General features: G+C 35.6%; 2 protein-coding genes across 4 annotated transcripts in view; one reads left to right on the top strand and one right to left on the bottom strand.

Moving 5' to 3' along the window:
• Positions 1-14,236, top strand: part of tbc1d22a (TBC1 domain family, member 22a) — a 150,174-nt gene that overhangs the window by 68,455 nt on the left and 67,483 nt on the right. The window lies entirely within an intron of this gene.
• LOC306858661 (uncharacterized protein) lies at positions 7,684-11,227 on the bottom strand. The gene is made up of 5 exons (XM_079399292.1): positions 11,114-11,227; positions 10,267-10,389; positions 9,383-9,539; positions 8,601-8,690; positions 7,684-8,468 (listed from the first exon to the last, which is right to left on the bottom strand). Exons 3-5 carry the CDS (start codon positions 9,413-9,415, stop codon positions 8,154-8,156), a joined length of 438 nt encoding a protein of 145 aa, XP_079255418.1. The 5' UTR covers positions 9,416-9,539; positions 10,267-10,389; positions 11,114-11,227; the 3' UTR covers positions 7,684-8,153.

Below are 14,236 nucleotides of genomic sequence, written 5' to 3'. Positions count from 1 at the left end.
ACTATAAATGGTATAATTTTTAGTATTGTGACTGTACTTTTAAAATGCATGTAACATTTTTCATGTGTGGTCACATATTCTCGTGTGTCATTCCATATTTGTGATTTTTAGATGCTTAAGCCCGCATTCGGCCTTCACAAAGAGATATTGCTGTTTTTTGAACACCTAATGTCCAAAAATGTTTGTATGTCACAAACACCCAGTTGATCACAGAATGAACACATTCAAAATATTACAATTATTATATTAAATGAAATTATTACATCGTTACATTTAAAAACTATAATCATATAAACATTGTGCATAAACTTTTTTTTTTAAACAAAAAACACATTTAGGCAAGGAATATTTAATTATTTTAAACTTGCATTGAACTCGGAACATTCCTTTTAAAAAATGAGTCATGAGCAGGATATGAAAAACAATGCTCATTTGTTCAGCAGAAAGTACCACGTTCAAACATACATTTTAAACAGAAAGTGGATAGTGTGCATATATGTGGGAGAGTTTTTTTTTTTGTGATCATGCAGTTATGAGCCAGCGGTTGTCCTCCTCTGCAGTCTGTTCTCTTTAAAGTCAAACTAAATGCTTGCTTGAAGGGTTATGACTTATTAATAGGAAGACCTTAAGCCCCTGGAAAAATGGCTGTGTTGTTTGTCCCTTGCTAGCTGAGCTGGTTGCTGTGTGTACACGTGTGGATCCATTAGGAGCAAATCCATCTGTATTCTCAGTCCTGAAGAGGGGAAATGAGAAATGGGTGTTAAAGCAGGCAGCTCACTGCAGAAGCCATTATCTGTGATGTCCAACCCTCAGGCCAGGACACCACCAAAGCAGCTTCTGCCTCAGGACTGTGAGAGTTTGTCTCTATTCGTCTCGCATTGCAAATTAACACGGTCGTCCTGAAGGACCACCGCAGCCTGCGTTTGTTCTCAAAACAATTCTTTCATCTAAAAGCAAGCCGCAGCACTTATTGGCCTAACTGTATTAGCTTAAATTTGCGACAGTAATTTAAAAAGATGAGGCTGCCATTGGCGAGAGTGAGGAAAATGCAATGTGTGATCAAAAAGATTCACAAAACAGTTTCACAAACTTGTCCATGAGACTTGCTCAGTCTGTGAATTGTTGTTACTGAGGTTTTAAGCCTCAAAAAACACTTTTTTTATTGTTCAAAATATTTTTGCCATATTTAGCGTAGTCTGGTTTTGTAATTGTTTTGAATAGAATTGTAATTTTGATGCAATGCATTTTAATCAAAACTATTAGTGGGAGGTGAGGATTACATGTATATATGCATGTATGTATGTATGACTGACTGATTTTTTCTGAATGTCTTTAAACACTATGTCTGTAAAATTGTTGGTTATGAATAATGTTTTATGCTTAATTATGAAATAATTGTTTTAGACTTATTATTTGGGTTGGGACACCCCTCGAAAGCCTATGATTTTACTTTTTAGGCATTAAAAATAGGCCATTCACATGATTTGTGTAGAGCAGAGTTTTTTTTTTTCTTTCTTTTGTTACAAATATAGTATAGTTAGCTTTTAGTTTGATAGTTTTATATGAATTTTATTTGAGAACAGTCTTCAGATAAGTTTGGTAACACTTTATATATAATGCATTATAGAAGTAGTTTTAATACATCGACTATTCCTTGTAATGTAAATCATAACGAATTGAATGATCTCATGAATAAATGTAACCACGGTTATAATACTTATATATTCATTGTTACACCTTTAAAGAGTATAATGCATTAAAACAAACTTTCAAATATTGTAATGCAGTTTAACTTTGGTTACAGTTATTTATGAAAATATATAAGGTATTACAATGTGCATTGTGAATATCTTATAAAGCATTATACATAAAGGCTTTAAATAAAGTGTTACCAACTATTTCCACTGCTGATTCCATTCATTTTTTAGAAGAATTTAAAAGGCATTAATAAGTATTATTAGGTTAATAAATTGAATGCAAATAACAATATGGAGATGGTAGAAAGCTGACTTATGGTGTACAAACTTTGGAACCATAATCAGCACAACATTTTACTTTTATTCTATTTTAGACAGATATAAATATTCTTAAAAAAAACAAAAAACAAAAAAAAACAGAACAAGATTTATTTATTACACACATACAAATGTATGTAATATTAAAACAAACTCATTACTTTAGAAGCCACAGGCTCCAAGCTATTTTTAAGAGTCTGGAGCCTCTCTCAAGAATGACTGACTTAAATTGAACTGCATCTCTAGCGAAACACCAGACCGTGATACTCGCCGTCTCTAAGTGTAGGAAATTAACGAGGACAGCTGATGTGTAAACACATACACTGAGCAGCAGCTGAAGGAGGAGACCTTTGGACTCCAGTTAGTCATGGTGTAGGGTAGGAGACGAAGCCTGTCGGAGACGGAGTAGATCTGAGACTTCCTGTCAGCAAGAACGTAATTTACTCGCATCTCACGGCGAACGCTGAGGTGTTTAGTGTGTTGTGTAGAGGTTAATAGTCGACACATGACCTTCCGACTGTGGAGCTTTGGGCGCAGTGATGTTTTGGAAACCATTACACCAATGAAATTTGAAAGATAAACCTACTTCTGGGAAACCGCTTTTGGGAGAGGGGAAGTTGGTACTTTTTGAAGTTTGTTTATTTAATTGTTTGTTTGTTTGTTCATTCCCAATACTAAAATACTACTGAAATACTGCATTTTTTTCAAATTATTTTGAGTCATACATTTTTGGACACTCAACCAGTGGCATGAGTTGAGCACTTTGTCTAGCCAATGGCAGATTAGGAGTGTTCAAGAAACCTATTGGAAAGCAATCATTATTTTTGCAGTTCCGTTTGGTGATGCTGGTGGTGCAGAAATGACACACTTCAGCTTTAAAGCCAGTGTATGACAGATGACAGCAGGACTCAAGGGAAAACACTGGCAGAGAGACTGCTGTTATAAGATGCAGTGACCGCTCACTCATACACCCCTCATATGTTTTAATATACAGAAACTCAAATCTAAGATCAGCTTACTGTTACCAGATGCTCACTTGAACATAGCGGATCTCATGCAGGTTGGCTGTGTTTCTGTGCTGACACACATGCTGGCACAACAGCCGTGCTTTGACACTGGAGACCATATGTCAGACTACAAGTTGTTGGACAGATTGCTTGGTCTGGGTCCAGTGTTTGTGTGATTAAAGGCATAATTTATATACCATTTATACACTCTCAAGAAAACAAGGTACAGAAGTTGTCACTGGGGTGGTACTTTTGAAAAAAGGTATACCTTTATCGTTTATTTACCCCTTAAGAGTACATATTAGCGTATATATTAATACATAAATTGTGCATTTTACCCAGTGATGGCTTATGTACCTTTTCTTCTGAGAGTGTATGTGAGACAGAACTACCATTCCACGTATTTTTATTGTTTTATTATTTGTGGGTGTTAAACTTTTATCTATAAAGCAAGTATATTATGTTTCTAGCAGTACAGTATCATAATTTTACAACACATTCTTTGTTTTCTATGTAAATTTATTTTAAAATTTACTTTACTTTTGTGATTGCAAAGCAGATTTTTTCCCCCCTCAGAATTCCTTTGTTCAAAAGTACAGCATTTATTTGAAAAACATGATGCAGCACGAATATGCACATATTTGTGTCCTTATGTCATTCCAAAATTTATATAATTTACTTTCTTTTGCTGAACATGAAAGAAGATATTTAGAAAAATCTCTCTCTCTCTCTCTGAGTCTGAGAGAGTGTTTATTTATTTATTATTTTTGTTATTATTTTGCACCCATATAATAAGAATCGTTGGGGAGCATTATTGTTTTGATCCGCGCTGACCCTGTATGCACAATAAAAAAAATTTTTTTTTCAAAATTATGCTAGTTTGGAAAGACATGAGAGTGAGTATTCATTTAATACAGTGAACTATGCAATAGGATTTTTATCTAGCAAGTAGTGCAGTTCAGAATATCAGCACTTTATGCTGCTTGTCAATCAAGTCAACGGGCCAGAACTTAAAGTTCATTAGCCTAACTGGTTTGTAGTATCTTGGCACATTAATATAGAATTAAATTAATATAGAATTAAAATGTGGTCACAGAGTGTGGCCTTTCATGGCTTATTGCTTTATTGTTTAATACATTATACTGTATGCCAAGCCCAAAGCAACTACTAATGCTGTTAACTTCAAATAAACGTGTATGTGTGTGGGTGTGTGTATAAATACATATGCGCAAATACTTCATGTGTAGTGAAAGTAGGTTGGTTAGAAGAAGGTTAGAATATTTCTGGAAAAGCCCATTGCATGATGGAGATAAGCCAAATAAGAGGCATAAGCCAGATAAGAGGTGACAGGGACCCACAGAAAATGCTTGAGAGGAGCAGATAGGTGCATTTATATCTACAGGCTTGAGAGTGTGATGGAGGCAGATTATTGAGCTCATGCATACAGCTCTGCTGTGATCTGTTTCACAGTTGGCGCTCCTGATGCCTCGCTCACCTTTGCTCTTCCTTTCTTCTCTGATCAGTGCTTCTCTTTACTGGGCTTCTTGCACCACACTGTTCGTCCACCTATCTTAAAACCCAAGGGCTTCCAGCTGTTTCTGTGGGGGTTTTTTTTTATACTGCTCACATGTATAAAAAGCATGCTCACCAGAATAAAACTTCAGATCAAAACTGCCTCAAATCAGCCATCTGTTAAGCCCAGGTGGTTTTTCTTTTTACTCTTGTGTACTTTTATCTCACATGCTGACTTGGAGAACTACAGAAATGTTTTTTAATTGCAGAACTACAAAAAAATATTGCATGCACATCAGTTGATGTGGCCTAATGGTTAAATATATTGTAACGTAATAAAAAAAAACAACGTAATATTAATATGTAATTTAAAGCAAATAGTTTAATTTAGCTCAAAGGGAATCATTTATGATTTTATAGGGAATTTGAACAGAATCACTGTTTTACAGCTGATCACTGAACTAACTAATATCACTGTATAACAAGCTCTGCACTGGATATTAAAATCCAAAATATAATGAAAACACTATTATATAGCACAGTAACAAGATCGGCAGTTTAAGACATTAACTTGTGAGCACAACACACAAGATTCTTCTCTTTTCAATATAAATAAGATTTTATTTATATAAACCTAAGACATAAACTAATTAACACATGAACACAAGCATTCACACGTTTCAGAAAGAGAGAATGTAAGGAAAGGATGAGTTTAAGAGAATGGAAATGTGAAATCCCAAGTTTCGGACCCGACTTTCAGACCGTCCCATCTGGACGTCTTGACCAAATTAGATACTGTCCTTGCTCGGGGTATTGCTTTGCTTCTCCACCCCACTAATAAATCGTTGTTATCTGTTCAGTCAGAGGTCCGAACTTTACAGGCTCTTGCAGAGTATACTTTTGAACATGATTTCTATAACAAGACTATGATGCATTTGACAAATAATTGATTGGAAGAAACATTTAAAGCATGATTTTTCACACTCATACATACCAAACACGCATCTGAATTAGGGGTGTGCGATATGACGATTTTTGATCGTGGACGATAAAAATGTTTCCACGATCTGCTTTTGAAGAAATATCGTAGTATCGCGCTACCGCGCACATTCTGTCAAATACAGTTCTGGCGCCGCCGTCTCTATGTACTGTACAACACGACATACAGCGGTAGAGTTACTCAGACAGGACACTGCACTTATTCGCGATCGCAAAAGTACATTATTTGCATACAAGCCTTGCTGGTTAAATGTTTAATTCGCGCGCTGGTCTGACGTGCACTTGTTCTGAGCGCATACACCTGAAGCACGCGCACTAAAACGCCTGTCTAACAGCGCCTGATTACTCAACTAAGTTATATTTTGCGCTAATACTGTCAAAACACACAAGGTTTACATACAGACTGAGTTGGTTCTCTAAAATGAAAGCAAATAGTTAAGAAAGAAACGAATGCGTGCCTGTACTGTATATTAGATGCGTGCAGCTCTTAAAGGGACAGGACACTAAATGTGCTGTCGACTGTCATTAAAGGGATAGTTCACCCTAAAATTTAATTTCTGTCATTATTTACTCAGTGGAAAACCAAACAGTTGCTGGTCTACATTGACTTTGATAGTAGGAAAGAAAAATCCTATGGAAGTCACTGAGGATCAGCAACTGTTTGGTTTTCCACCTTCTTCAAAATAGCATTTATAAATGTTCAGCACAAGAAAGAAACTCATTCCTGTTTAAAACAACTTTTGAGTAAATGATGATATAAAAATACAACATTATGACAGAATTGACAGACAGATGACAGAATATTAATTTGTGGGGGAACTATTCATTTAACGTTAACAAAACAACAAAACGCAAAAGAGAAAAATCACTCACTATTCTTGACTGAAAAACTTTAATACAGTTGCTTTAGGAATCAGTCTCTCTAGTGTTTTATTTTTATATTTGTTCATTCAATTTCATTGAATGCTCTGCTAAATACACATATTGTACCTGGAAATAAAGCACTGTTTGTTTTATTTGTATATTATGTGTATTTGTAATGTGTATCTTTGTTCTTATTTTTTAATAAGAAAAATAAAATAATGACAAAGATTTTTTATCTTCGCCCACTTTGGCCTAAATATCTGCCATGCATCTTTGTCTTTCTAGTTTGGCTGTAATGCTCAGACAACTTGTAAAACCAAAATAGTAAAACTAACAAAGAATCGGGATAAAAATCGTGAATCGGGATATTTCTATAAAAAATCGTGATATGATATTTTTCCCATATCGCCCACCCCTAATCTGAATCCTTCAGCTATTAAATAATAATTAAAAAGACATACATAATATTTGATTAAAACATGATAGTCTAATATGTGGGTTACAAACATTATATGGGGTTCTGCGTAGAAATGTGCTTTTAGGATGATTTTATGTGCATATGAAAAAGAAAGTCTTTGTATAGTTCTATGGAGAACGAAGGCATGTTCTTTAGACAAAGGAATTTTAGTTTGGTCTGTCTTCTATGTGTGGGGGTAGTTAGTCTAAGGAAGCTCGTGAATTCAGCGTGGAACCCATGTGATAGCCATCTCTTTGACCATCAGTCCTGATTACTTGCCCCAAATTTGACGGTGTCCTTCCTGAATTGGAATTATCAATAAGTGTTCTTTTGTCTCTGGTTGTAAACTGTTTTGTGAAAGAGTTGGTTAGTTTGCTTGCTTCAGACTAGTTGGAGCTAGGGATCTGATTTACGGCGTCCTGTTTCCTTGGGCCTCTCGGTGCACTGTAAAAAATGATTTGTTGACACAACTTGACTTAGTCAAGTCATTTTGTTGCTTTGACTCAGTTAAGTTTAACAAACACTATGTGTTAAGTTCACTCAACTTATATGCAGTTGTTGAAATAACTTGCATTAAATTGAGCCAGCGTACCGAATCAATTAATGAGCATGTATGTTTTTTAGTTAAGTCAACTAAAAAACATATTGGTTGAACAGAATTTCTCATGTTTTCACAACCATGAACCAAGTCTAATTGACATAAAATATTAATTTTTCCTCAACATCATAACTTAACTATTTGAGTTTACTGGACTTAAATTGCTTTGACGAGAAGTTCTGGATATATCTCTGGAACCAGATTTTTTATGAAATCAACAACTGCAAAATTGAAACACTCTGCATTTATTTTTTAAACGGATACATTGCATCCAAAAACACAGACGCAAAGAATTAATTCAAAGAATTCACAATTTACACAAACGTGCAAAATTCACTAGTATGCACACACCCATCTTAGTCCCAAAATAGTACAGATAACTCTCCTTATGATTTTTAGATATTGTCATTGCAGGAACAAGTGTACATGAAGAATTCACAATAAGCTGTTAAAACACTTCACATTAAACTGTTCAAAAACTGTCTTCATTTCCCAATCGTAGAAACATGAAAAACAAATAGGAAGCAGTGCAAGGTAACAACAAAACAGTTATTTAAAACAAACAAAAAAATAATACAATTAAGAATACCAATGTTCCACTTAAAACAATGAGATATAAAACAACAATGCTCTTAAACTTTAAACCAGTTCAACAATTAAACCGTAGCAAGAAGGGAAAAAATGATTATTTGTTTTCTGTCTTATCGCAGCAACTTGCTCTTCAAAGAGTGAACTCTTGCGCTGCAAGAATCTGATCCAACTCCAATAAACAGGTGCTGTATCACTTCAAAAGTGAATTTTAATTCCTTTGGGTAGTCAAGGTTTAATGCGTACACCAGGCCCATCAGGTTCAGAAAAGCATTAGGTATATCACTCAGGTGACGCATTACCACTTCTTCCTCAATCATCAGGGCAACGTCGTTGTAGAATGCTGGGAGAGGGTCCATCACATTTTCCACAACCACTAGGATTCCAATCACCACACCCTTGATCACATCCTCTTCACAGTCACTTGGCTTTATGGAATGTAAACAATACAAGGTACTATTACTTAAAAGCAATTACACAAATATAGTCCCCAGACCCCTGTAAATTAAGAGATGTAAAGTTCAATTTCCCCTTGTGTTGCATTACATGTTTCAGCTTACCTCGCATATCTTCATGAATTTTGAAGGAGTCTCTCGCATGTACCACGGCAGGCCCAGCAATGCTGCTGTCCTCATCCTTTGGTTTGTTGTCTGTAAAATATAGGATGGTTAAAGTACCAACTTTATTCCTTCAACCCTTTGTTTTTCATTCGTTTATCCATTCTCCCTTTGATTCTTTTTATGAAAAATATTCATAAATATTTTATGAAAAATATAAAACAAAAACATCCGTTTCAAATTTGCACATTTACACTCGTATAATGTTGTTGTAAATAAATCCCCAGTGATGTGGTGCACCAACAGTTGTTTGTTACTTTTTTGTTCAGCACCAAAATATGATTTAGTAGTGGATGGAACACACTCATGCCACTTAAATCAGGGGTGAGTAATATTGCATGTTACTATGACATAATGCAACATCAAACCTTTTTAGTTCTTGTGTCATGACATTTGATCAAAAGACTTGCAAGAACCAGTGAGGTTTAATATTTATGTAGGAGCTAATACAATCAAACATTATTGTAAACAAAGACTTAAATGTTTGTTTTCATTCTACAAAAAGATTGTATGATTTTAGAAGTCTTGGAATATGACAAACAAATGGTACAGGTCACTATTTAAACGCATACTTTAAAGTCATTGTATGAAAAAATGTCACTATCATTATAGATTTATGATCCATAGAAGGAAAAGGTCATACGGGTCTGGACAAACAGTGAGTAACTGATCACAGAATTGTCATTTTGGGGAGAGAAAGACTGCTTTAAAATAAATTTACTCACATCCTTATCAAGGCTCTCCAGTACTGAAGTCATTTCTGGAATGTCCTCATAACGCTTTGACCTGAATAACTGTATCAGCTTTGAGAGATGACCATGCAGGCCTTCAAAAAAGGACTTGTTCAGGTCCTTTGACAAGCCTGGTGAATTCTTTGATGATCTGTAAAAACAAATACATTTACAAATTTAACAAAGATGCCTAAGTGACAGTCTTCAACAGTACTAAATTAAAACATCATGCAGGATGTTAAAACCTTTTCCTTTCCAGCAGTCACTTCATTGGTTAATACACAATTGTGATTAACCAATACGATTTCAATTATTCTTGGAGTGAACTCATTTACAATGTCCTGTGTGGTAGCCTTTGAGACATGCAGAATTGTTTGCATGTGAAGTAACAGTGATGCTACTTTTTGTTTAATCAAATCCTGTAGGTCTTGAACATCTATGTCACTATCTACTGTTGAGCAATCTGGGCTGATTGAACGGGTTTCAGAGTCTGAACTTTCAGGGTTTGAATCAACAGGAATGCAAGTTTGATACAAGTCTGTTCGAAAATCTTTAAAAGTGCTGTGGCGATGATTCTTACTTTTATGAGCTCGGAAAGTGCTGTAAACACTGGTCTGGAAACTACAGTCTTGAAAGGGGCACCTCACTGGCTCTTTCTTTTTAATGTGTGTTATAAGATGTGCAAAATACTGTGAAACGCTGCAAGCCTCAGAAAAATTACACAGGTCACAGTTCACATCTGATGTTGCTTTAAGCAATTTTGAGGAGGCTTGAACACACTGACTATGGTCATGAGTTAAATGCTTCTTCAGAGACAGTTCACTCCTAAATGTGCATACACAGTCTTTATAGATGCATGGGAGTGGACAGTGACTTGCCTGATGGCAGTGTTTCAGCTTGTAGTGTGTGATTAGGGTATGCTGGTTGGGCGAGGAAAAGTCTTGCAACACCACCTCATCGATATGGAATTGTGCTTCCACTCTGCTAGCACTGTACTGATCCTGCAAATAAAAAACAAAATAGTCAAACTCCAGTTGTTGTAACCATGTATAAATAAAATCGCATATTTCTCATATTGAACACAAATATGGACTGGCGGCGGTGGTTCAGATATTACTGGTCATTCGGTGTTTCTATGATAAACTAATGATGCGATCCGATTAACAACACGCTAAAAAGTCACTTATCTATAACATCACACTGTTTTATCCATTTATCAACATTAACTTGAGCCACAATGTAGTTAGTGATGGGAAGTCCGGTTCTTTTCCGCCGAACCGGTTAAAAAAAATTGGTTCACCAGTTCTTTTAAGTTACTTCCTCACGCAATGATGTCTAACTTACCGTCTTGGCGTATGAAAATACACTCAAACACAAAGTAATTTGTAATCATAACATAAGTTAAATAATAATAAGTATCAGCAGTTCGCTTTCATCAGTTCTCTCAACACAGTGTGTCTCAATACAGTGAACTTTTTGAGTTAATGGCATAACATGTACTCCCAAATATTGGTTTATTTCGAGTATGAGGGACTGCCAGGGACGTCTGAAAGTGAATAACCATGAATTTGCCTGGCAATGCGTGTTACTGCTGCTTATTAATCAAGTTGTAACGTTAACTTAGTTCCCAAAATGTGATTGCCTGAAATCAAAACGCGGACGGTGAGCGCTAACGAAACAAGCCTAAATTAACATTAAGAAAAGCACAAATCAGGGTATACTTACTCATTTCATTATCTGCAGTGCATAAAGTCCATCTGTAATCGTTCAAACGCGGGCTCCTTCTTTTCTTGCATGTTCAGCAACTTCTCGTGCAGAAAATGGCGGATGGCGCGTCTCAAGTTACTTCGTTAAAATAATACGTCATCATGACGTGGAGTTTCTGGCACATGCGCATCACACAGAAAATTGATAGAACCTATGTTTTGTTGTTAGATGAACTTGTTATTTTAAGTTTTCCATTTCTCTTCAAGTTGAGGTTGTTATAACTCATCTTATTGTGTAGTGAGGCACTGCAAGTTGACAGGACACGATTTCACTTGTCCACCTGACTAAAACTCAGAATCATTTTTTACAGTGTGGAATTCCAGTTTCTCATGTTTCAATCGCATCTTAAATTTGTCTGATTCACTCTCTGATATTCTACAATATGGAAGATCAACCTATTGTAGTTCTGATCCCAAATCATAAGTGTAAAGAAAGTGTACCTGAAGCACTACATGTTGATCCTAACCCCACTTTAAACCCGTTTTAAACTAAAATAGTTTATAGTTCTCATTACTTTATCATAATACTAGTCTCCTTGAAAAGTAATGGAAGTAGACTCTCAAAGGACAGTTGAAATATACTTACATAAGCACCCTTTCACTCTGTTGTCTTATATGATATGCTGCAAACTGCTCCATTCACATTCTTTGTCTCCATCTTGCAAACATTTCACACTTTTTCCCCATGTGAGCCTCAAGCATCTGTTGCTACACTCTTGCCGAATGTCCAGCTATATATATTTTTTTATTATTTTTTATATCTTATTTGCATTCTCTTTAAAAAAATTACTGCTAAAATATAATCACATTTGAAAACAGGTGAGTGTAAGGGCTATAAACAATGTTAGCACATACAGTGCTGCTTGAAAATTTGTGAACCCTTTTAAAATGTTCTATATTTCTGCATAAATATATGAAATTCTGATGATGTTTTGGGTCATAAGTCCTAAAAGTAGACAAAGAGAACTGAATCAAACAAGTGAGAGAAAAATATTTTCTTTGTCATTTATTTATTGAGATAAATGATGCAGTGTTCCATATCTGTGCGTTGCAAAAGTATGTGAATCTTTGCTTTCAGTATCTTGTGTGATCCCCTTTTGCTGCAGTAACAGAAGGTAAAGTTTCTTGTAAATGCTGATCAGTCCTGCACAAAATACATGTAGGAGTTTTAACTCATTCCTTAGTGCAGAACCACTTAAACTCTGTGATGTTGGTGGGTTTCCTACTATGAACTGCTTGCTTAGGTCCTTCCACAACATTTTAATTGGATTAAGGTCTGGACTTTGACTCCGCCATTCCAAAACATTAACTTTGTTCTTCTTTAACCATTCTTTGGTAGAATGACTTGTGTGCTTGGGGTTGTTGTCTTGCTGCATGACCCACATTCTCTTTAGACTGTTCTGAAACAGATTTCTTGAGTTTTTCCTTTAGAATTTGCTTGTATAATTCAGAATTCATCGTTCCATCAATGATGGCAGGCTGTCCTGGACAAGATGCAGCAGAACAGGCCCAAGCCATGATACTACCACCACCACCATGTTTCACAGATGGGATAAGATTCTTAAGCTGGAATGCAGCGTGTTCTTTTCTCCAAACATAATAGCATCTCATTTAAACCAATAAGTTCTACTTAGGTTTAATAGATGGATGAAACCATTCTCCAATAGTCCTCTGGCTTGTCCACATGATCTTTAGCAAGCAATTTTCTTTTTGGAGAAAAGTAACTCTTTCTTCTTGTAACTCTGCCATGCACAGCATGGTTGCTCAGTGTTCTCCTGATGGTGGGCTCGTGAACACTAACATTAGCCAATGTGAGAAAGGCCTTTAGTTGCTTAGAAGTTACCCTGGGAACTTTTGCAACCTCACAGACTATTACACCTTCTGCTTTGGAGTGATTTTTGTTGGTCGACCACTTCTCGGGAAGGTAACAGCGGTCTTGATTTTCCTCCATTTGTACACAATCTGTCTGACTGTGGATTTGTGGAGTCCAAACTCTTTAGAGATGGTTTTGTAACCTTTTCTAGCCTGATGAGCAACATCAACTCTTTTTCTGAGGTCCTTGGTAATCTCCTTTGTTCGTGACATGATTCACTTCCACAAACTTGATCAGACTTTGATAGATCCCTGTTCTTTGAATAAAACAGGTCACGTACTGACATTTGAGAGTCATTGCACTGACTGAAAACATCTCTGGACAAATGGATTTAATTTCACCTTTAAATTAACTGCTAATCCAAGAGATTCACACATTTTTTTCACTCACGGATATGCAATATTGGATCATTGTCGTGAATAAATAAATGACAAAGAAAATATGTTTGTCTCATTTGTTAGATTGGGTTCTCTTTGTCTACTTTCAGGACTTAGAAAATCTGATTATGTTTTGGGTCATATTTATGCAGAAATATAGAAAATTCTAAAGGGTTCACAAACTTTCCAGCAGCACTGAAGTTGCACTAAGTTCTAATCAACATGATTTACTTGATATTGCACATTCAACAGAGATTTGATTTGTACATGTTTTTACATGTTTTGCTATCACCAGAACATTTCTGGGTCACACTTTATTTTAAGGTCCAATTCTCACTATTAACAAACCATTAACTGTGACTTTTGCCTTAACAATCAGAATATGAGGTTTATAAATACTTGTAATCAGCCAGTATGTTAATAATAGGCATGCTAATAAACAACTAGTTAATAGTGAGAATTGGTCCCTGTACTAAAGTGTTACCCATTTCTGTAATCAAACAATGATCCTCATTTTCTGATCGCGTTCAGAGATTTTATACTTTTGTTATGTTATATAGTTTATAAATGTTATTTTTGAAAATACAATACTCAGTAAATAAATATACTGTGTACATGACTTTGTAAAGAGTGTGCCTCTTGAGATTATTTTTTGACTTATTTAAAACTGTACCACTCACTTTATTATGTATAGTTTACTGGGGAGAAGTTAAACAAGCACAGTAGTCTGTAAATTGTCCCAGTAAGGTTAATACGCCACTATTAGACCCCCTACTGGTTCCTCTCTCAGTAGTGTGATAGGATGGTGTGAGCCAGAGGACCATACACTAAT

Source organism: Barbus barbus, assembly GCF_936440315.1.
Source record: "Barbus barbus genome assembly, chromosome: 39".
NCBI lineage: Eukaryota > Metazoa > Chordata > Actinopteri > Cypriniformes > Cyprinidae > Barbus > Barbus barbus.
This window is presented reverse-complemented; position numbering and strand designations above follow the sequence as displayed.